Consider the following 25,190-nt stretch of genomic DNA (forward strand, 5'->3'; position numbering starts at 1 on the left):
AGCAGTGGCAGTTCCCTGTTTTAATATTAGGTCTGCTTGAACGACTTTAAAGTAAGGCTAGAACCAAATTTAGGGTGCCTTCGGACAGGAGGTTTCTAGGGTCATCAATCAAAAGACATATATAATGATAATTATCTTAGAACTGCAGAGCTGGAAGGGACCCTATAGGTCAATGAGTCTAGCCCCTGTTAAGGAGGCACAATGTGGGAATCAAACTCCCAACCTCTGGCTGCACAGCCAGATACCTAAACCACTGAGCTATCCAGCTCTTCATTGTGCAATTCTTCCATATTTTCTTCTTAATTTTTTTCTGATAAGAAAATGGCAGAAGAAGAAATAGGGAAACCACAGGCAGGACAGAGGAATGGGGAAACATGCCTGGTTCTGAGTTCTTGCTAACCACTGAGCTTGCTTGTTTTGCATTTCCTTCTGCCAGGAAGGAGCAGCTGGAGGCAGCACACTCTGCTTGAAGTGGGCAGTTTCGCACTCTTCCAGCAGCAAACATTTCTGCTCCCTACATTTTGGCAAAGCCGTAATTGTTCTATTGTAGTTGTGATTCTGATTCTTGTATTATGAGCACAGCTGAAACAGGTGTGATTCCTTCCAGTGCTTTACTGCAACTAGCTCACAAACAAAGCAATCCTTTCCTGATGGTGTCATCCAACTGGACACAATGCTAGCCAAGTTGGATTTTGGGGTTTTTTTTTAAACCCTTCTTTTGTGCAAATTTAAACCAACTGAAAAAGTCTCAGAATCTTTTTAAGTTACTCATTATAGACTAATCTGAACAGTACCATTTTTTTTAATCAAAAAAATTACACAGCAAAAACAAGTAGAATGATTAACTATGAGACATCAATGTGGAGCAGTCATAAACTCACCATGTCTCATTGCTTGATAACTATTACATCACACTTTTTTTTCAGGATGTTATCAATCTATTGGATGAAAATTATCCTGAATTCTGGATTCACGATTGCAACCAGCCAGTACTGCTGCCAGCAAATGTGAAGCAGCTCATGCAGGCTTTTTTGTTCTTGTATAAATATTGCTCCTACATCTTTATATTATATAATTTGTTAGGCAGTAAGGTTTTATCTTAGCCTTTTCTATGCTATCAAAAAGAATTAATCATTCCACCATTTCTTAAAGACATTTCTTGAAGTAGCTAAACAGATTTAATTCAAGACTTACCCGGTTTCCTTTTTCACCTGGTGAACCTTGTAAACCCTATAATATATTTATGCAAGTATTAAAGGTTTATCTATCATTTCCAGTGAGCTAGAGCCTCTTCTTTTTCTGCCCTTAAAATCCCATCAAAAACTACACAGAATCTTATGGCACCTTAAATATCAACATTTTATTGTGCCACAAGAGATAGTAACTTTCCCAAACAGAAACTAGACTTGGAGAGAATAAAATATTAAGTACTATTCCTTGCCTTCTGTGTAGAACTCAAAGTAGGATTTATTCTGCACAGTATCTCTGTGTGAAAGGTTAGGCAGGCAGTGATTTACCGCTTAAGTAAACTGAAGATGCCGGCCACAGAGACTGGCAAAACGTCAGGAAGAACAACCTTCAGAACACGGCCAAAAAGCCCGAAAAACCCACAACAACAACCACCATTAAACTGGTTTTCTTCATGGGTGAGTAGGCCTGGGCCACTGCACTCAAGCTTTTCACAGTCACACCAAACACTACAGCAACCCTACCAGAGTGATAACAAGCAAAGCATAGTTCTAACTTCCCTAGGTTGGGATTAGATCTGTAAGAGCACTTGCCCCATCCCCAGATTCAACAGGAACAGATTTTCATGTTCATGCTTCCACAAGAAGCCTTATAATTTCCCTAGCAACCAGCTAGTAATAGGGGAAGCCTAATACTGGGTTGGAGTAAATTGCCAACCTCTAATACTGGGTTAGAGTACCCTGACAGTTCCTAAGAATGGCTGGGGTCCTTCTAATATTAGTAAAGGAAATATTAGTAAAGGAAACCACAGCCTTTAGTTTTTAAGACCTGGGCTGGTCCATTTATCATAGGACCGTTTGGAAATCATTAATTCATACGACAGCCATGTTAAGGGTTGGAAGCAACTTGACAGTGTACAACCATACCCCTTGATCAGGTCAGCTGATCTGACTCCTTCCCTGCACTGGGGACAGGCTGTGGGTACTATACATCCAGAGCTTCATCTCATTTGCCTACTCCACACCTTTTAATCTGCTCATTCAATATCAGAACATATCTGAGGATGCAGAGAAGGAAAAGACAACATTGGAGCTTCCCTTCCGAGGCTGGAGCATTGTCCCCAACCTTGAAGAGTCACTTCCAGGCAGTCCCCAGGACACCATCATAGAGACAACAAAATTACTGCCTAAACATATAATCCTTTTCACTCTGGTAGAAAATCTTTTTTTAAAAAGCCCTTTTGTTATATTCATTGCAACAGAAGGGTCTTCATCTTGTCACAGGATGAAAAATGGAGGCTCGGGTCAGGAGGGAGAAGATAAAAATTTCGTTGAACTTACAGGAAGTCCTGCTGGCCCAATTGGTCCTGCAGTTCCAGGGTCTCCTTTATTGCCCTGAAACGGAATTAGGAAGAGATAAATTTTGTAGGAGGTGCCTGGATATGCCAGATACATCTTAGATTTATAATGAATCTTTGATAATAATAAACTACTATATATAAACCAACAAAATCACATTTTCAACTTGTTTATTCATTTATTCATTTAAGGTTTTTATATTTATACACCTGTCTTTTATTATAGTTCAAGGCAACCTACAAAAATACTGTAGTAAACTACAATATAATAAAAGCAACAATATATATATAAAATAAACAAACTACAATATGAGAAAAACCAGAAATGAAACAGTGGCCAGTTGTTGTGTGGCTCCACATATGCAATAGAATTAACATGACTGACAGTGGCAGATTGCCACTAATTAGAGTTCCTTTTTTTCAGATCACAAAAGCATACATACTACAATTGGAAAAGGAACTCTTTTAACTAGCAGCAATCTGCTTCTGCTGGTAACCTCAGTCTTGCTGGCAGGCAGAGATACACAACAGGATATTGACCATTGTTAAAAGCAGTTGTGTCAAAACCATAGTAAACACCGTAAAAATCACAGTGGAACAATAGAATAAATACAGAAATATTACACAAGCTGCAGTTAAATACCTATGCTAGAATGTCTGAACACTGGATTGGTAGACTAACAAGAAGGAAGGCAAATTGAAATGTCATAAGGAGCGGGTTTTAAGACTGGGTACTAAAACAGAGAAGGCCCTCTACATTCTTCTATTCAAATATAGGTCTGGAACTGAAAACAGGGTTTCCCTAGGCTATTTTAGAGTCAAACTATACATTATGCCATCCAAACAGGAAAACTCTCATATGCTAAAGGGTATATAATTGTCAAAGCAGAAGGCTGCAAATTGGCTTGCTTTGTTTTTTCATGGCCAAGCAATCATACTTGCATTGTTCACAAGTATGATTGCTTGGACATGACAATCTTATGGAATCACGGTTCTGGAACAATAAAAGAGCTTCAGTTTCTAAGGCTATGGTAATGGAGGCTGAAACCCAGCAGCAAGTCATACTTAGGGTAGGCCCACAGAACCAGTGCAGATTTGGTGAGTGAATTCCTCAGTAAGTTCCACTGATTCAACAGGCTTATTCTAGTTGGGGCTTACTACTGGATTTCAGACAATCTTACTCTTAATCAAGCAAGCAGGCTCATAAGGAGACATGGACTATTCGCATTTGTATCCCTGGGGATAGGAATACAAGAGGCCCATTCCCTACCCCCAGAACTGGCCAGTCCACTCACCAGTCACTGTGCAGTGCTGGGATTCATTGCTGTTGCGCCAATCTGGGAAGGAGCCCAGCCAGTGCTTCCTCACACAGCTGACCACTCCAGTGAGGAGGCAGAATGGGGAATCTCCCCACTCAGTTGATGAGCGGTTGGCTGTGTGGGGAGGCAGGGAAACACTGGCCAGGTTCCTTCAAGGACTGGTGCGACGACAATGACGAAGGATCTGAGTGCTGTGTGGCGACCGGTGAGTGGACTGGCTGATTCTGGGGAGAGAGAATGGCCTATGTGGCACCTATGTTGCCGTGATTTGTATTTGTATCCCCAAGGATAAGAATATGAATATCCCAAGTCTACCCATAAGTAAGCAAATACTATGTCAGATGCTATGGTTCTAAACCATCTAAGGCTTTAAAGGTTGCAACTACTATTGTGAATCAAAATGGCTATTTGTCAGTCATCACAGACAGCACTATGAACAGAAATTAGATAATACACTGAAAAAGAAAATGCTGCATTGGAGCGGAAGTGCTTTTGGCTTACAGATTGATGTATGTTACTTGTTTTTCGAAGTTCACTCACCCTTTCTCCTTTTGGTCCTGCTGGTCCTGGAACTCCAATTGGTCCCGGCGTACCCTGCAATTTCAGAAGGAAAAGAAGTCCATGAAGCCACTTAATGGGATACGTTTCAAATTGAAAAAGAATATAGTTCCGCAAGAGAGACAGAGAAGACTTTGGTTATTCAGAGCATTGACTCTTATGTTCCAGCTTTCATAACTGATGAAGATAATGATTACATGTAGAAGTGGGGCCCTGTCCAAGCGAATGAGTTTAGAAGGAAAATAAAAAAGACTATGGTGCATCAGGCAGAATAAGACTGTTCATTTTCAGTCACCATCAAAGCTAAAGGCTGTAACAAAAGGATGATGGTGCCCAATCACTTTTAAAAGTCTTTTAAAAAGGGTAAAGTTGGATAGGGGTAGGTAAACTTTGCATAGCTTTTTATGTAGGCAGTTTATCATGTAAGCTGACAGATAACCAAGCCATAAGCAAAAATGCAAATGTATAGTAATATAGTAAAATGTATAGTAATATAGTAAAACAGTCACAAAGACTGATGCATTTTCAAATCTTCTGTTCATACATCTGCTATTTATATACCACTTCACTGGCACAAGTATGTAAACAGGAACATCTAATAGGGTGCTTGGTTGTTTGCTTGAAGTGCTTCCCCTTTCATATTCAGCTCTTAACAAAATTAATCTAAGCCTTGCTGTGTGTAAACTAATTGAACAAATCAAGGTACAATCTAGCTTTTTGCCAGTATCAGAGTAAATAAAACTTTATCCAAACTAGATTATGTTTGGATGCAGCTCCAGATGTGGATTATCTGAATGTTCCTTCCTCAAGCTAAACCTTCCCTGCCCAGAAGAAAACAAAAGTACTGCACTGTGGAGAGAATGGTTCTCAAATATGGGTTCCACCTCCACTCCAAGGAACTCAGCATGGCTAATGGTCAGAAATTCTGGGAGCTATACTCCCAGTTTGGTGACCTAAGTCTAAAAGCCACTGGTCGAGACGTCTTCCTGAAATGCTACTTTGAACAAAAATAACCAAACATGTAGAGTCTGGACAAAATTAAAAGGGAAAAGGAAAAGAAAAAAGAGAAAGGCAAATTATTGTGGCAGTTCTAAAGACCAAATTTATTTCAGCTTTCAAGGATCAAAATCCACTTCTTTAGACAAGGTGTCTCAAGCCCCACACTATAATAAATCTGTTAGTCTTCAAACTGCCGGCCTTTTTCTCTTTCTCTTTTTTCTCTCTTCCTTTTGTCTTTATATTTTACCAATATGCTGGGACAGACTAACATAGCTACTTCTTTGGAAAATGCAAGCTGTTTTAGTTTTGAGAAACATTGAAAAATGCAACTTGTTGGTCTGAAAATATTCTGAAGAGGAAAACAATTTATTGTTGAAATCCTGTTGTTTTCTTAGATATGTGGAAGCCAAACAATGTTAACATTCAGTCACTTCTAGCTGACAATTAAGAGTCACACACACTTAGGAACTTTGTGGGTGGAGTGGGGGGACTGGTTAATTGCTATCTAGAAGGAACCGAATGTCATACCATTTGCCTTCTAAATCCATATCATTGCAACAAGATTTCGGCTATTGAAAGCAAATTAATTAGGAACTTCAGTACAGTGTACAGGAACTTATTCTACATCTGGAACCAGATTCTCATATATTCTGTATCATAGTATTTATTTATTTATTTATTTCATTTCATTTCATTTCATTTCATTTCATTTGTATCCCACCTATCTGGTCTTGCGACCACTCTAGGCGGCTTCCAACACATAAAAACGACATATCCATATAGCACAAGGAAAAAATAAACAATTTCTTCAAGATGAGAGGAAAATAACAGAAGAAAAATGAGGAAGGAAAAGTTAAGTATTAACTGGAGGGAAGGCCTGCTTAAACATCCAAGTTTTTAAAAATACCCAGCGAAGGGGCCGCCCAAATCTCTGGAGGAAGGTTGTTCCAGAGGTGAGGAGCCACCGCTGAGAAGGCCCGTTTTCTTGTTTTCTCCTTCTGGGCCTCCCTTGGCATCAGGCTCCTCAGCCTCACCTCCTGACTCAATTGGGTGATACAGATAGATCTTGGTGGGAGTAGGCGTTCCGTCAAATATCAAGGCCCTAAACCGTTTAGGGCTTTATACGTAAGCATCAAAAGTATGTGCTTTTTCCACATTTGGCAGTCCAGAAACTTCTGAATCACCAAGAGTGGGAAGATTTCAACATAATCACTGAAAGTATACAGTGGGGTCTTGACTTGAGAACTTAATCCGTATTGGAAGGCGGTTCTCAAGTCAAAAAGTTCTCAGGTCAAATCTGCATTTCCCATAGGAATGCATTGAAAACCATTTGATCTGTATCTGCTCTTTTCCGTCCATAGAAACTAATGGGAAGCTGCTATTCCGCCTTCGACCACTAGAGGGGGATATTTTGTTTCTTTTTTTCTTAGGTCAAGAAAGGTTCAGGGAAGGCAGGGAAAATACAGTCCAGGCAGTACAGTACCAGGCAGTCCGAAGACTGTCTCCCAATCCACTCTCTAAACGCTGGGAGGAGTGAGGAAGCAGACAGGCACCATTTTCACTGGCCAACAGCTAACTGAAAGTTCAAATTTTGCACTTTCCCTGCCTCCCACGTGGTTTTTTTTCAGTTCTTAACTCAAATCTAAGTATGTAAGTCAAGTCAATATTTTCCTATGAAAGTGGTTCTTAAGTCAAAATGTTCTTAACTCGAGCCGTTCTTAAGTCAAGACCCCACTGTACCCATCCAGTCATATTTATAACTTTCAGTCAGAGATGATCATTATCTTTAGGGACAGGGAACATTTATTCATTTTAACAGTGTTTCAAAAAGCAAAACCAAGACTCATTTCTGCTTAGAGTCAATAGATACTTTTGGTTTGTATTTGACAGAAAACATTGGGAGCCATAAGCATGAGTCTTTGCACCCCATTTCTCATGACTAGAACCTCAGAGATCACTGCGATCTTAATAAAATGTTGTTGAATTCCTTGTTTTCCAGGCCTACCTACTTGTAAATCCAAGAGAGGACATGAGGCGGAACCTGAACTCAGGTGGAACCTGAACTCCTTCAACATACAACTTCCATAAGGCTCCTGGTTCTTCTTTTTGTTGTTGTTATGTGAAGTCGAGTTTTTTCCCTATATTACCCTGACAGGGTTTTTGATGTTCAAAGATTGTATTATTGTTGCTAACCCACAGTCAGCATCCTTGGTCAAGTGAGGATTTCAACCCAAGTCTCCTGAGTCCAAATTCAATACTATCCACTACACCAACCGTCTGTCTGCAAGCTCCACCCAAATTTGCAAACCCCATCTGAGATGGCAGGTTACTTCCCTAACATATGTTTAGATCAGAACTTAGAAGTACAGTATTAACATTTCTTTTTGGCCTACAGATTCCAGAATTCCTGCAGTCAACATGGGTGGCTATAGGATTCTGAGATTTGTAGCCCATGAAAGTAATGTTTTAAACCTCTGCTTCAAGTGCAATAGAGTGTAATGCTTTTAACACTGGATGTGTCGTTTTCATATTCTTTCGGCTCAGAGGTAACAGGCAGAGCACAGATCATTTTAGTCTTTCTCTAACACTTAAGGTCTTATGTATCTTGTTGGGACAATATATTTCTTTTAAGTCTGTAATTTTGGCTCTCTGTCAACAGGTACTTTCAGCTATTTCTACCCTGGTTATGGTTAAGTGCTCTAAGGTGTCGCACAGACACACTGTAGGGTTCTGCCTGGCCTGGGGTTCAGGGTGCTATCATCTCTAACTGCAGCTAGAATCAGTGGTCCTGGATCAAAACAGATAATAGGAAAACCCTTAATTAACAAAAGTCTGTAAGTGTCTCAGCAAGAGCTTCTTCCCCCTCAAGGAGAATGAAAGTGAACTTCCTTTGTTGGGTGATTGGTGGGATTCCTTTGAAGAAACTGCCTCAGTCCTTTCTTTCCAACATTCATGGAGCTTTTAGCTCTAATTACAGGCAATCCATAACATCTGCTTCAGCTTAATGGGCTAAATAAGCAGTTCATTGAGAAGCCCTTTATCTAGGAACAGAAGGAAGAAAGTTCACTTTCTTAACCATTCAAGACTGCAGGGTGACAAGCTTAACATCCTAAACAGACACAGGCACAGGTTAAGCCTCCCCAATTAAAATGCAAATGAACAGATCTCTGTTTTAAAAGGAGGGGGGGTAATCTTAACACAATGGGAATTCCACCATGATTTCCACAGGTATGAAAGTTATGAGGGCTGTGTGACATAATATGAAGACCTAAGGAAAATAATTCATTTTTTCATCCAATTCTTTTGAAATGTTTTACAAACTGGGCTTATGCTGTCTTTTAATGGAGAATCTGGTGAACAAAATGCAGAGATTAATTCCCAGCCATTGTTCTGAGGGAAAAAAAAATTCTGCCAACATTAAGTCGTGGAATTCTACCACATTCCAACAATATATTGTTTACAATTCCCCAGGAACAATCTGTATTTGGCAAGCACTGCATAACCAAGCTGGCAACCTCTGATGCTACTTTCATTTTCACTTATTCCCCAGCTGTGAAAGAAAAAAGGGTGGTTGGGCCAAGTGACCCACATTTTTGCCAAGTGGTGCTCACTGTCATTTAATTTGCATCATTCCCATATTTATTAAATGCATGTGGTCAAATAAATGAAACATCCAGGATAACTGGTACTTGACAATGAGTGTTTGTTTGAATAGGATAGAATAGTTTGTCTGTGTGAACATGCCAAATAACTTAGGAATAGAACTTTGACTTGGAACTGTTAGTTTCCCAGAAGCAATGATGTGAAAATCTTTACGAGTATTTGCACTGAGCTTCTCAGAATTCTATTCTTGTTGTGCCCTAGTTCTGTACCGAACTTTCTCTTTTTCCTCCTGCCTAGAAATCTGTGCATATATTGGCCTGCATTTTTAATGCATATCCCTACTGACTAAAGTGAGTTTATGCCATGCACATATTTCAAACACATACATTGTTTAGACCAGATTTGTTCCTTGCCAAAATGCATCCTCAGAAGTGAACGGATTTCAAAGGGCAGATGCTTTTCATGCCATTGACACTCTCGGAGATGTAGAATGACTATTTTTGTAGGTAAATGTGAACCCATTGATGTTCATCCCTATCCATGGGATTAGCAGACTGAACATGACAAATCACTACACACTTTAGAAGGGGAGGGAGGTGAGAAGACTCTTGCAGAGACATGAAAATCAACTCAGATGTTGTGCTGCAAAACAATATTCATAAAAGGACAGCAGGTTTATTATCTCCAGATCTCCTGTGTGTGAAGAATATCTCAGGCTATAGTGAGATTAGGTCAATGAATTTGCTATGACAATGGCTGAAATCAAATAGTAAATCACAATTAAAGAAGGCCCACTGAATCAGTGGAGATTTGCTGAGTCAGCTTCTATGTACGTTCTGTTGAGTCAGTGGGCCTACTCTAGTTGTGACTTGCTACTGGATTTCAGGCAGCTAGGCTTGGAAAAAATTGTGATTCAGTCATTTTACTCATATAATGCACATATTAAGCCTTACAATGGCTAAGGTAAGTTGGAGGAGATGTTTAACACATTTTTTCACAGAGAATGAAAATAAGACAGTAGACAGTTGACAATGTGAGGACAGAGATTCATAACATTAAAGTGACTACATTCAGAAGTCCCATTTATCACAGTTTACAAAATATTACAGATAAACAAAGAGACAAATTATTTTTAGGCCTAAATCTCTGGATTCATGTACTGTAAATGTGTTAAGGATGTGAATCAGAATTTTATAGTTGTTCAGTACCAAAACATAGTAGCTTCACTTGTCCTATCCTCACTTTTTAAATAGACAATGATACAGATACAGTTGTGGCAGGACAAAGAAGACAAATCACAGCATTAGGGGATGGGAATGAAGGGTAACAGAGAACTGGAACTCACCGGTGGGCCAGGCCTGCCGTCTAAACCTGAAGCACCCTGGACAGACAGGGAAGGGTTAACAAAACAAAAGGCAAGGAGGAAGGGGAGGTGAGGAAGGGAAAGGATTGGTAAGTGAAGCAGTGACTCCAGACAATAAAACAATGAAACTCAGATCTCAAGGACAGGTGATGCCACTTACAAAGAAGCCAACAAAAAACACAGAATGTAACATGGATCAGCTGCTTTAGGATGCCTGTCACCATGAAGTACTCACTCCAACATATTCTGTCCAAATATAGAATAGCACCCGCTAAATGTTGGAAAGCATTGTAGCTTTCTCATTTTATGTGGATGAGCTTGGAATTGCAATCATAGAGTAAAACAAAACAAAAGAAAAAACATTATTGTGATGTTTGAGGTGAGCAGCAATGGGAAGGAGGTCTCAAGGACAGTACAACTATACATGATTTTTACTTTTGGGTGTGTTAAATGCTATGTCAAATTCCAGTCAGTTTAGCATACCCTCTGAGGAACATGTCCACTCCAGAATTTTCTCACACATAAGGGGGAACCAGTTGGACGAGTACCGTTGATTTCTTTTTCAAATGTTAGGCCCATGCTAATTCTAATAATCTTCTAGGGGTTAATTGTTAATTAAAGTAACAAAAGATTGTTAAAACTGACAATGCCTAGCTTTGGAAACCCTTTGGTATTATCAGGCAAACATGATGCAATCCTATGCATACTATTCAGATGGAATCCCTACTGAGTTCTGTGGAGCTTATGCCTAAATAACTGAGTACAAGATTTGATATGGAGCTTTGTCTGCTAATGAAAATATGGAATGAGACTTAGGTGGGGTACATTCAGCTTGGGGCTTTATGACCCACAGGATCATGCTTACTATTAGACTAGAACTACATGGAACCTCCCATTCAAGAAACAAAAGCCTTCTGTTTGCCTTGTAAGAAGGGGATGGCTGATGCCGCTTGCATGATTGCAATATCCCTTCTTATCAACAGCTGCAGCACCCACGTGTGTTTTGGTCCCACGTAGGTCCCATTTAGTGAATAGGTTACTGTAGTTTATTATGGTCAAAGACCAGCAGTAAATAAATAATGCAATGCAGAACAGAAATATATATTATGCTGAACACGACATCTATATATAGTATGTAAAGTTTATATAATCAGTGTAAAAAAATCATTGTGCTAGCAGAGAACTGTAGCAAACTATGGCAGCTGTACAAAAGCTGGCCACTTTGTTGGTATTATGGGGGTCCTGATCAGAAAGAAAAAATGGAATATAAAATTCTGCTGATCTCCCTGGGAGTTTTTGAAGAACAAATAAAAGGAATTCTCAATAAAGGCCATGGTTGGAGCAGTATAATAAAACATGCCCAACAGTTTCCATGTCCCCACTATCTCTGGGACATAAAAGTTCCTGACAGGGTACTCTATGGTATCTCCCCTGGTTTAATGAATGCAAATAAAAGCACAATATCAACTAGCCAAAATGGCTGAGATCACGCTAAACAGGAAAACCCTCTGCTGAATCCAAATCCATTCCAGCCTAAGTATGTTGGCAATTACTTCAGAGTATGTGGACCTCAGCCTAATTGATTACCAGCACAACAGTTGTGAATCCAGGCTGAGAGGAGTCTGGATCTAGTGTAACTCAGCTCCTCCCTTGCTTCTCTCCTTCTCTGCATGCTTTCTGATTCTTCTGCCAGTTGATTTTGGCCAACACAAGAGTTGTTTCGGCACAGCTAATGGTGCTAGCAGTTAGCCTATCTTTTAAGTCTGGATTGTACTTGTTAATTATCTTATCATTTCAGCCCATATATATAAACTTATCCTAAAGTTCTGCACAGGGGAAGTCTCTAATGAAATTAATGGAGCTTGAAATAGAAAAAGTATTTTGGACTATGGCTGTAGCTTTTCACAATCTGAATAATTTGTTGCTACAGAAATGTAGTATCCTAACAAAGCATAAGATAAATCTGGCCTTTGTTTAAAATAGCCAGAAAGACAGATTTTTTTATTTCATATACTCTGTTAGCAGTTCTGTATCACTGTGAAGCTCAATAATCTTACATTACATGGTTCATATGTGGCCTGGCATCAGTGGTTGCTAGGAGAAGTGGAGCAGAGTAACACAGGTCAGAAAACCACAAGAAAGGGAATGGCCACCTTTTATGTAAAGTGGTTTATGACATGTCAAATTGGGGTGTCAAAGTAAGCATTGCCAAGTCTTGAAGAAACAAATTGTTAAGAAAGGGACTGCGCAGTAAAAGGCCACACCATGGGTTTTACAAACAATAGCAAGGTTGTATTAACAATGTAATGTGGGTCCATTTTAATGTGGATTCTATGGAAAGACATCTATATCTTTTGGTCTAACTTTCTGCGGTCCCCATGGGTCCTCCTTGGGGATGCTTTTGTTGTTCAGTTTTGCTGCCTTATTTGTGGAAGGCCCAGATAACATGATCTATTTCTAATCAGCCCATGTTTTTGCACTGCAACATCCATCCTTTTCATCACCAGAAAAATAATAAAAGGAGGGGGAAAGTTGCAGGAATGGCTGTGCAATTTTTCCCCCAGCACAGTCTGGTTATAAGGCTGCCATCATCTTACTGACAATTGTTCCAATGCTTTTATTGATTTATAATGTCAACATTTTTAAAACTAAGAGTTTCACTTTTACCTTACAGTGGCAATGTTGACAGACCTCTGTCTGTGAGTACTTCATGAACATAGAAATGTAGTGCCATGCTGCAATTGTGATCTCTTCTTCATATATGTAAGTATATGTTTCAAATGCAAACATGCTAATGGCATCTTTAATGTAGATCTTCTGAGCTATTGCACCCTATGGTTGGTGAGACTGAAGGCACAGTATCCAATGGTGGGTAGGGGTCAGCAACAAAAGCGAGTGTTTACTCTTTCCCTGACTCTCACACATACGCGGAGACTGGCAGGCAAGCAAGCATTCATCCATACAAACAAGCAGAGGCCTTCTATATTTGCCTCTGGTAAGGAAATAAGGTGGATTGGGATGGTGGATAGCTGGAGTGGGGCAACATCCCACATGCTTTAATGGGTAATGCACCACTGTTTCTAAGTTTATGTCTTGCCTCCTAAACATTAAACTTTGATCAAACTGTACTCATACATGCACTGACTATAAGCAGTATTCTGCAAGTAACGGTGTGCAGTGTAAATAGAGCACATCTCTATTTTGGGCTGCACTGGACTATTCCTCCCCCTAGTGTTCATACAGAGACCCTGGAATGGCTCAAGACTTGCAGGCAGGTTGTGAGGAATTTTGCCTACTTGACTCCTTTATGGGCTTGTTTATGGGCTAAATAAATAAGCTGTCACATTCTGTTCAGTGTTCTGAAAATTAATATTTCTGTCATAAATACTGCTGGATAACAATTATAGTGATTAAAGATCAGCTGAAACATATAAAGTGATAACTACAACCACAGTGAAAAATAGTAATACAGTGAAATATTGCAAAATTGATAAAAACATAAAAGCAATATATTAAGCAAAGAGAAAAACAAGCAAGCTGTCATTAAGTGAATTCAAAGGTGGCTATAAAGTTTTCTAACACCTAACACATCCTCCCCTCCGGCACAACGATCATCAGAGCAAAAGCTGTGGAACACAAGTAAGTGTGTTAGCTACAAATCCACAAGCTCACGTTCCCCTACAAATGTACGTCTAAACTTTGTTTGCTTTGTGCTGTTTGGGCCACAAGTATTACATGTGCAAAGATGCAGATTGGTTGTTGCAATGGGTCAAGTATAGGTGAGTACCAGTCATTTCTAGGATTCACCAAGACTCCTCCATCTTATTTGGTATGTCATTTTCATGCTTGGGATGGGAGACAACCACTAGTCGGTTTTGGTGCATGACAGCATTTAACTGATATGAATCTCTGACATAGACTTATAGGAGAATTGACAATGTTAGGATTTTTGCTATGAACCCATCCCTTATGTTTTAGCACACTTACTGTGGCAGTTCAGAACCAGAGCTTGTGGCCCAACAAGCACCAAACCAGCACAACATTTTGATATAGGTTATGTAATGGGGTGAGGTGGGGTTCATAGTTAACACAGCAGTTACTATGAACAGTCTTACAAGCATAGCATCAACTTAGAAGTAAGTCCTCTCCCATTATGTTAAGTTGGGCTTGCTTCCAAATAAGAATGCATAGTCTGAAATCCAGGAGTAAGTCACAGCTAGAGTAGGCTCATTGAATCATTGTGGATTTAGTGAATCAGCTCCTCCATAAGTACCACTGATTCATTGGGCCTACTCTACTTGCCACTTACAGTACTATGCTAAGCAACAGGGTTTCGGCAATTACCTCCCAATATTATGGCACTTTAGAATACACAGTCATTCAACCTCCATGGATTTCTTCAATCTTTCTTAAAAAGTGACGTAAATGTCCCTCTTTCTCCTTTGAACTAAACATATATCAACTTTACTGGGGAATCCAAATGTGCAGTGACAGGATAAAATTACCATCTTTGTTACAGTACTTGTTAAACTAGTGGTGCAAATCTTCATTCTTGTTCCCCAGATAGGGCTCCCTTAAGAGACTTTGGCACAAAGTCTGATGCATACATAATATCTCTGCCTAGATCACATACAAAAACCTCAGAAAGGCAGGTGATGAAAATCTCCTTGAAAATCTGATGATGACACTATAAGATTAGCACACCAATTCTCTATGAATCTAACAGGAAAGCTTATGTTTGTGAAGTGCGCTTCCATGAAACTAGGTGACAGAGAGGGACATTTGATTTCCTATCCCTACCCACATGGATGCTACTGAATTGATTGGATAAATATTTTTACAGCTCAGGTTGCTTTTCTGGGGCACTAGCTGGCCAGATTAGGTTCAGGATCATTATAAGGATCACTGTATAAAAGTAAGTAAAGCCACATCTACGCTGGCCCTTTTGGTGCAGTCTGGTGCATCTAAATAGGGTTGCTGGATGATGTGGGGAGGAGCAATATGCCATTCAGTGCAATCTTCACTTCCAAATGGCATATCCACCTCAAGCAACCTTCCAGATCCTTCAGCTATCAATTGAACAGTTCCCCTGCTCCTCTGCAGAGTGGCAGGGGAAGTGAAATTATTATTTTTGCCTGTGCTAGACTACCACTGATGCATGGAATCACTTAGATAAAATTTTAAAAATGTTTTTCTTGTATGTAGTGCTGATCGAGAGCTGTGGTTTTGATTAGCACTTCACTCAAAGGCAAAGATTAAATTAATCTGATTCAACCTGTCTAGCAGACACACATACATATAAATAACTTCCCCTGCCCTCTCTGTAGTGAAGCAGAAGAAGTGTTGAATTTGCTGATATCTTGCAGTGTCTTATTTATTAAGCCACTTCATTATATCAGAAATTCGAACTGGAAAAAGCCTTGGCAGTTTTGACAGCTGCAAGGCTTAATTTTAGTCTGTCCCCAGAGATCGCACACACTGAGAATGAACTAAACTAGGGCACACCACCCACACCAAAAAAGTAGAAGTTCCTGACAGGGGCTCAAAAAAGTGTGAACTGGAATGCCTGGGAGCAAATTGGTCCGCTCGTGGTATGGTCGCTGGAAAAAAGAGCAAACCAATCCACCACCACCCTAACACACCAAATAGCAGGACTAATGCCTGTCTGAATGAGATCTTAATTACATAATAGCCGCCTAGAGTGGTCTATTGACTAGATAGGCGGGATATAAATAAAATAAAATAAATAAATAAATAATAGCATATATTTGAACTGGCCCTTGGAGGATGTCATTTATTAGGAACAATGTTATCTATATTAGCTAGCATGTGTCATCTTAAATCAGATTTTGTTTCACCAAACATATCTGAGCTTTTCTTTCTTTGTTGAGCTTAAACATTTGGTAGATTTCTGTATTTTCATTTATAAATTGCTTTCAGTACTCACATTCTTAACTTACCAAACAAATTTATTTCTTTTTTTTTTTGAAGTCATCTAATACTTCTATGCAACTTAAAAATGTGTTAAACTCATGCCTCTTAAAAATATTAATCAAATTCTGATGTTTTGTAAAATGAAGGTGTCCAAAACTGTTTGATACTAGATGCAGACAGAAAAAAACATTTGCCACCAATAATGGAAAAAAACAGTCATATAGGAGCATAAAATTGGTTTTTTTTGTTTGTTTGTTTGTTTGTTTTTTTTAATGACCATTTGCACATTTCAGTCTAAATCCAACTATTGGTCCCAATCTGAAACCATGGAATGAGTGGGATTTTACACATCCCACTCATTCCATGGATATGGTGTAGCTGGGTCTACCAGCTGGATTTAGACTATCTAGAGATGGGGCAGGCCATATTTCTAAATAAAAATTATTCAGATCATATTTTTAAAATAATCAGACATCGTTCTCTCCTTTCCATTTTGATGGCTGAAATCTACTTGCATAAAGATATGCCATGCAAAGCTGATTATGTCATCAGCTGTAACTGTTTTGGGGGAATTATTTTTTTTTATTCTCCCTCCCATCATGTTTCAAGGCTCCTTTAGCACACCTTTCATTCTGTGGGACGTTTAGGGGGGGTTGCAGGATGGAAGGAGGAAGTCTTTAGTTCCCAAAAATCATTGCTGTTGAAGTAGCAGGACAACCCATAATGAAAATTTTCAGCAACAAAAGACTTCCCCACCTCTTCCATGCAGCCTCCAAAGATTTCCCCAGGATGATTAATGACACTTTTAGGAGAAGAAGCTTGTTGCTCTGGTGAAACAAACAGCCTTTTCCCACTTTTAGATGTGCCTTTCTGTTTCTTCCACCCTGGTGGTTGGAGTACAGAACTGACAGATCTGCAAGTCTGAGTATTGTAGGTTTCCTCTCCAAACAAAAAAGATACTTCAAATGTCATTTTGGGATTTTTGAACGAGAATCAATGCACTTTTTAAACAAAGGCTGCTGTGCCATAAAGCAGAAGGAAAACTATTCCTAATCAGAAACAAGGAGAAAAACAAGATTGACTGGAACAATCCTAACTCCTTCTCTCTCTCTCTCTCTCTCTCTCTCTCTCTCTCTCTCTTCCTCTCTCTTTAACACAGAGGAGAGAGAACACTGCAGAGAATAACCAACTTGGATGGAGGATGGAGAAGAAGAATCTGAAAGAAAAAGGGCTCAGCTTTGTGATGTGGAGAGGAGAGATTCCTGAACATTGCTGCCTCAGCAGCACAAAAAGGAACTTCAGGTAAAACAGAGAGAAACTGCCTGACACGCAGTATAGTGGGCAGGACTACCAAAATGCTTGGGTTCAACTTGGATAGATTCTGGAATGTTCTGTGCAGAAGAGATTCATAATGAAGAATGTTTAATTTCCCCCAAACAGCTATAACTGATGATGTTATCAGTCTTATGTGGCATAAATCTATATAATTGGTTTTCAGCCAATCTCTAACGCTTGTCCATACCTCAGAAATCTATTACAATATGGGTTTTAACATACAGTCCTTTGTGTGAGTATGGATACTAGAATTCTCCTTCCAAATCTGCGGACTGTGCACTTGTCTAGCCTGTGTTTCTCTTCCTGAGTTGCCAGCCCCCTTTCATTCCTTTTCTCTTACCAAATAATTGGCTATTAGCTCAAATGGCAGGGAACACGGAATCCTCAATATCACGGGGTTCCAATCCAGAAAGTAGGGCAGCATGACCAGGCTTCTTCTCTTCAGCAGGCACACATACCACACTGACTTGCAACATCTGCCAAGGCAGCTGGAAATTGCCAAACTTAGAATTCTGCAACTTGCTTAGCACTTGCTGTGCAACATCTTTTGTGGAGTCAGGCGCAATGCCAATTCCAATGGTATTATATAGTCACTACAGTGCATCATCTTGGCATGTAAGCTGTATATCCGTGGGTCCTCTTCCCCCCCCCCTCCACATTCAAACCTCATCTCATGAGAAAATCCACTGGATAAGCCATCCTGTTATGTAACTTATGCCCATGGAAGGATGATAGCATCACCAGCACAGACAATTAAAATCTTCCTACTTCTGTCCCATGACTTTTCTGATTCTCATGTAATCCCTGGTAAGGCATGCGAGCTGAAGGACAGAAGGAAAAAGTATTTAATTAATAAAAATCTACTCTAGCCAATCATGTCATCTGGCAACAGTGATTTCAGTAATTAAAGGCTTTCTTCTTCCATCCCCTGGCTCCATGCTTTCCACACAATGAAAAGGATTAGACAGGAAAGCTCCTGTGTACAAATAATTTAATTACCAAAAATCACAAATGGCTGGTAACTGTGTCATCCTTTCCTAGGCATGATCATACCAACAGGATTTCAGCCATTGTTTCTCAAACTGCTTTCCATACACAAAATGGCAATGACTTGACTAATCTTAACCTGATTTATGAGCTTGTTAGGATGACAGAGTAGGGTATCAAAATGTCAAGGATTACCATGATTACTATTCATCGATCTACCATGTAGACCAGTGGTTCTTAACCTTTGTTACTCGGATGTTTTTGAACTGCAACTCCCAGAAACCCCAGCCAGCACAGTTGGTGGTGAAAGCTTCTGGGAGTTGCAGTCCAAAACTCCTGAGTAACCCAAGGTTAAGAACCAGTGATGTAGACCACAAATGGGAAGTAGCCCGATGGCAGCTTGTAGGAAGGCACAGGGAAGTAAGATGCCGCTGTTCATTGCATGGCAAACAAGTGGGAAGATGCCCCATGTCCTTAGCATTGAGTGCCACTTGTGGGCAGTAGCAGAAGGTGGCTGGAAAAGGTGGCTAGGGCTGCCACTATCCCTGTTGCTACACCAGCTTTGCTTTGCAGCTGCTGCCATCAAACAACAGAAGGACGAATACCCCTTTCTTCTTGGTGGCTTCAACATTTAACTACCATTTAGCAACCACTAATATAGCTTCTTGATTGTCCCCCAAACTGAGGAAAATGAGTGCACCTGCTTGACCAGTCTGTGACTGAGCACCACAATGGAAAGTTCCACACAAAAGTCCTGTGAATGGACTAAGCAGTAATTACACTCAGCTGCAACCTGGGCTTTTTAATGTAAACCAGAAAAAAAGGCCTTTGGCATTGCCATGAGCAAACCGTAACACAGGTATGCATACTTCAAGATTGATAGACCTGCTTGGGAAGAGAACAGTGCCAGACTGTCACTTCACACATTATCCAGTTTCCTCTTCTGACATTTTTTAATAGAACACAGTTTCATTAGCTGTTTTTCTCTTTTTTTTTTCTTGCACATCTTATCTTGCCATTTGAACTAACATTTCAACATTATGCCACATGTATTAAAGCCAAGGGAGGCATATCCAGTTGTCAGTATCCAGAAAAATTTATTTGGAAGGTACTGACAAGAATTTTTAAGTTCAAGACATATTTCTGGGTTCATGTGTTTCTCTACTGTATTTCAAACTTTCCTATTTCATGTGAAATTGTGTTGACACTTTGTTCCTTATTTGGAGAGTTTGTTAAAACTTAAATTAAAGGATGGTTCCTGAAAAACCCTTGGTTCTGTGTGTTCTGCAAGGTCAAGTTAGAACTGATTTATAGAGACCCTAATGGGGTTTTCAAGGTAAGCGAGATATTTAAGGAGTGGTCTGACTAGTTCCACTCCCTCAATGAGTTTTCATGGCCAAGCGGGGAATCGAACCCTGTTAGTCCATCACTCTATCTACTAAACCACACTGGGAATAGTCCTGTAGATACTTACGGGTAATCCCAGAGGACCTCGGTCTCCTTTCTCTCCCATGGCACCCTTTTCACCTTTCATTCCATCAATGCCTGCTTCTCCCTAAAAGAAAGATGCATCAGGAGAAAGCCCAGTATTTCCTGGATAGGAACCCAAAGAGATATTAATTACACAGCAAAGGTACCCAACAGCATTCAAGATAACTTATGGAAGCCAGACATGACGTTTTCCAACCAATTTCACTCCCAATTTCATTTTCAAGGCAGTCTCTCCACTGGTTTCACAGATCATGTTCATAATTTTACACAGTGTAATGTGAAGCTTCAGAAGTGGTAGAAAAAGTCATAGCAGGGCGGAATGCTGATAGTGAAACACTTCTGCCTGCATGTTGTGGAACAGTTGCAATGCAAACCATGTAATTCATTGCATAATCAAATTGTGCTGTATTGGCTCCCTGCATGTACTGCCCAGACCACTTCCACAGGCATTACGTAACTCTATATTATGCCTACTTGAGCAGGATTTTGACTATGAAGTTCTTACTGTACATTGAGACAAACATATCTTAATTTAATTTCCCCCCCAAAGAAATGAAGCTCCTGCCTTTCTCATCCATTTTGATCTGAGAAAGGGAGGAAACGGGGAGGACTGAACCCCTTTCTTGCATATTACATCCTTATTCAAAACTGCTCAGCTAAATGGCCATCCTTAAAAAAAAGTACCAGCAACACTGGGCTTCTATTCCATAAACTAATATGCAATGGATATAGAAAATAAATGTTTGCAATTAAGTCCCAGGCATATTCTTACACCAACCATTTGAATGTCAGGACATGGGACATACGCTGCTGCCACATCTGGAGTTGCTGTTAAATCTACACTATCCATCACAAAAAACTAACCTCCAAATCAGCCTCCTATGAATCTCCTGTAAAAATGACTCATGGGCTTCCATCTGTTGGCCTCTTATTCTTACCTTAGGTCCTGGAAGGCCTTGAAGACCCTGTATTTGGAACAAACAACAAGAGGGGAAAAATCATAGATCATCCTTGTAGCTTAAATTTATGAATCCCAATACTATCCCGCTGTATACATTTCCCATATTTCTCTTTATCAGCTCAGATTTAAGTTAGAGTATTAACAAACTTATACCAAATATTACTGCACCGTTAGCTATTATCTGCAACTTTTGTTGCCCTTAAGAAAGGTCTGTAGTCCGCCAATAATAATTAAATATCTTTTGTTGATTCATTCACCAAATCATGCAAACATGTTTTTTTAAAAAAAACACCAATATACATAAGAATTATAAATTTTAATAGGCAAGCTTTAGAAAAATGCAAGTTTATATGAAAAGGAGCAGTAACTGAATGGTACATGCATAAAGAAATTAAGAAGGACAGCTATGATAAAACATAATTTAAAACACTACTCACATCAACAGTAGAAATGTCTATAATACTAGCAAATGTGTGTATGTATATAATTGCGTGTGTGTGTGTGGAAGACAGTGAAATCTAAACATCTGAAACTCATCAAGGATGCTAAGAGGACCCTATGGATGTACATCTCAGTTTGTTTCAAAAGTCTATTGATTAATTTTAGTTAATTAAAACTGGTCCATGTCCTAAAATACCATTTTAAGGTACTAAGTGCCATATCTTCCCTGACCAGGAGACATAGATGGAAGCAAGCCTGGGGGATTCATATCTCCTGTGTTCTTCAGGTAGCTCTGTATGGCATGCCCCCCACCCAAAGCTCCCTCCCTCCAAAAAGGAAAAAAATGTAGGCCAGTATCCTACTGGTAGTCCTAACTAGAGTAGACCCACTGGCTGAATGGAATTTACAGATGTGTTGACTTACCATTCAACAATTGAGTCACTGGGTGTACTCTCTAGCCGAGACTGGCAATAGGATACTGACCCTAGTGCTTGGTAAGGAGATGGTGAGGGAGAATTAGCAGAGGGAAAGGCTGAGTGGACACGAAGCTGAAGGGACAGAAAGAAAAAAGAATGAAGCAAGAGTGAAGAGAAAGAGCACTGAGGTGAAAGGGAGGTTACGGGGTTGACCGCTTGTCTATTGACCAGCGCAAGCAAGCAACTTAGTCCAACTTAGTTTCCTCGGAAGGTTACTACAGATGATCTGTAAGATTGTTTTACAATACTGATGACTTTTCTTTTTTCCCAACAAAAGAAGACAAAATAAGGGAGATCCTCAAGTACATAACTTTATCTTATCCATTATATTAAATAAAGGACTTACGGGTGATCCTGCTGGGCCTTGTGGCCCTGGTGGCCCAGTGACCTGAAACCCCAAAGAGAAAACCCAATGATACCACTATAATAAATAACTTGAACAAAAGCATAATACTTCAACTTCAGAGAAGCAGAACACTGTAAATGAATATTGCGGAAATAAAAGCAGTAGCCCAAGAAGGTCATTCAAGAGGAAGTCTCCTTGAGTTTAGTAGGTTGTGGAAGACAATCTTATAAGCGTTTACTTGGAAAATAATCCCCATGGTGGGGGATTTCTGGGGAAAGCTTTTAGACTAGGACAGTGTTCAGATGATCCCTCTGTTGTTTGTAGGGGGATAAATTCTGCATACTTTCTTAAGATGATACTTTTTGCTTTTTTAAAAAAGAGGACCAACCGTGAATTTTAGAAGATAAATAGTAACAACTTACAGAGTTTCCAATATCTCCTTTTTCTCCAGGGTCTCCTTTCTCTCCCTGTAAATAAAACAAACATTATAATATCATTCCCAGTGTTAGTACAAGATCTATTTATTGATCATGATAGTGCAGTACAGTATTAACAAGTTTCAGTTGTGTGAAAGCTCGATGTAGATATGCATTACAGAACAGGAGTCATTACTTCCCATACAATACACCACCAGCTATCTATAGTAACAATGCCAGCTATTTTGTTTTAATGAAATAGTTGGCTGTCATCTTCTCAAATTTTGGGAATGCTTTCAATTCACAGCCATTCTTCCTATCAGGCAGGGTGAAGCATATGTCTCAAGTGTCAGAACATGAAAGGTGGCAAATTGCTCCCGCCTACCTCAAATCCACTCTGGAATACCTGTCTGCTCTTAGGCTGTAAATATCACGCCTGGGAAGATACAGCCATAAAGGATCTGGAGAGCCAAACAAACTGTTCCTGCCTTGACAAAATTACAGCACAGAAACCTCTCATACATGACTCTCTACAGAGTCAAGGTAAAGGTAAAGGTTCCCCTTGGCAATTTTTTGTCCAGTCGTGTTCGACTTTAGGGGGCGGTGCTCATCCCCGTTTCCAAGCCATAGAGCCAGCGTTTTTGTCCGAAGACAGTTTCCGTGGTCACGTGGCCAGTGCGACTTAGACACTGAATGCTGTTACCTTCCCACCGAGGTGGTCCCTATTTATCTACTCGCATTTGCATGCTTTTGAACTGCTAGGTTGGTGGGAGATGGGACAAGTAACGGGGGCTCACTCCGTCACGTGGATTCGATCTTACAGCTGAAGATCTACAGACCTTGCAGCACAGAGGCTTCTGTGGTTTAACCCGCAGCGCCACCATGTCCCACCTACAGAGTGAACCAGGCCTCAAATGCCTTTGTCTTTGTGGTCCTCAACCAAGGCTGCATAGATATGATGGCCATGGAGATTGTCTGTGACATAGACAGTCTCCATGGTCACCCTGCCCATAATACCACATCTGAAGAGGGGTCTTTGAATGATGTATTTGAGATTAAGGAAATGTTGGGGGGTGTAACTGAGTGATGGGGGTATCTCAGTGATGGGAGGGCAAGATGAAATTTTTGCAATACGCGGAACGAATTATTTTCGTCTTGCGAAGCATCACTGTAACTGGTTGGAACTTACTTTTACTCCATCCTAAGCTTTTATAAACTTGCATAATAAACAGCTAATTTCCCTCTCACCACCCAAAAAACATTTTAGCTCACAATACGTCAAACAGCAACCTGTTTTACTGCATGTGGCATTAAGTTGGAGAGGTTATAGGACCCTCATGGCACAGTGGTTAGATTGCAGTACTGAAGTCATGATTCTGCTGATGACATGTGTTCAATCGCAGCAGACTCAGGTAGCTCTGGCTCAAGACTGAGTCAGCCTTCCATCCTCCTGAGGTCAGTAAAATGAGTACCCAGCTCACTGTGGTGGTGGTGGGGCAATATGTAGCTTGCATACGTGTAACAGGCAGCCCTGACCTCACCTGTCCATCACAGCTGGGGCAGTGAGTCATCGACCAATGGTGTGACGGGGGTGGAACTTAAGGGGAGGAGCTGGTGTATAAAGGGGTGTGTGTGAGAGAGAAGAGAGATTGCTGACTGGAACTTAAGATGAGAGAATGAGCTGAGAGTTAAAGTGATCTTAGAGTCAGTGAGAGTCAGTGAGAAAGAGTCTGTGCTAGCTAGTGCCTGAGAAACAGTGATTGATTGATTATTTCTTTAATAGTGATTTACCATTCCTTTATGTTTGTACTCAAAAAACCAAGTTTTTTTTTTGAAAGTTATACTGGCCTTATGTATGATTTATTTTATAAGGAATGGTTGGTGGCAGTAAAGACTGAGTCAGCCTTCCATCCTCCTGAGGTCAGTAAAATGAGTACCCAGCTCACTGTGGTGGTGGGGGGCAATATGTAGCTTGCATACGTAAATTGCCCATAAACACTATGGGGTGGTATACAGGTAGCACACTTTTACTTTATAGCAAGTATTGTAGCAGTGGGTCAAATTTCACCTCAATTACAAATGCACTAAATGGGCCTCATTTTCAGCTTCAATAGAAGTGGCCTTCTCTTTCGGTTTCAAAAGAAAGAACTCAGAGGGTGTGGGGCATCGTGTCACCAGCTCTAAATCTCTTTTACTCCAACTTCAGTGGATGCCGTCCAGTCCCTTCAGCGCTGCCTGGACACCGTACTGGAATGGATGCAGTCAAATGGATTGAGGCTGAACCCGGACAAGACGGAGGTCTTGAGGGTGGGTGGCCCTCCCGTCAGTGGCATAGGTGACTCCCTTTCTTTTGGAGGGACGACCCTTGCCACAAAGAGTGAGGTCCGCAGCTTGGGGATACATCCGGACCTGGCGC

General features: G+C 40.2%; 1 protein-coding gene across 1 annotated transcript in view; it reads right to left on the bottom strand.

Annotated features, from left to right (window-relative positions):
• COL13A1 (collagen type XIII alpha 1 chain) overlaps positions 1–25,190 on the bottom strand; it is a 141,896-nt gene that overhangs the window by 17,627 nt on the left and 99,079 nt on the right. The window contains exons 29-36 of the mRNA XM_078390820.1: positions 22,781–22,825; positions 22,359–22,400; positions 21,073–21,099; positions 20,118–20,198; positions 10,370–10,405; positions 4,405–4,458; positions 2,529–2,582; positions 1,195–1,230 (exon numbers count right to left, since the gene is read on the bottom strand). Coding sequence (XP_078246946.1) covers positions 1,195–1,230; positions 2,529–2,582; positions 4,405–4,458; positions 10,370–10,405; positions 20,118–20,198; positions 21,073–21,099; positions 22,359–22,400; positions 22,781–22,825 — 375 coding nt within the window. The remainder of the gene's footprint in view (positions 1–1,194; positions 1,231–2,528; positions 2,583–4,404; positions 4,459–10,369; positions 10,406–20,117; positions 20,199–21,072; positions 21,100–22,358; positions 22,401–22,780; positions 22,826–25,190) is intronic.

Source organism: Pogona vitticeps, chromosome 3 (genome assembly GCF_051106095.1).
Source record: "Pogona vitticeps strain Pit_001003342236 chromosome 3, PviZW2.1, whole genome shotgun sequence".
In the NCBI taxonomy this organism is placed as follows: Eukaryota; Metazoa; Chordata; class Lepidosauria; order Squamata; family Agamidae; genus Pogona; species Pogona vitticeps.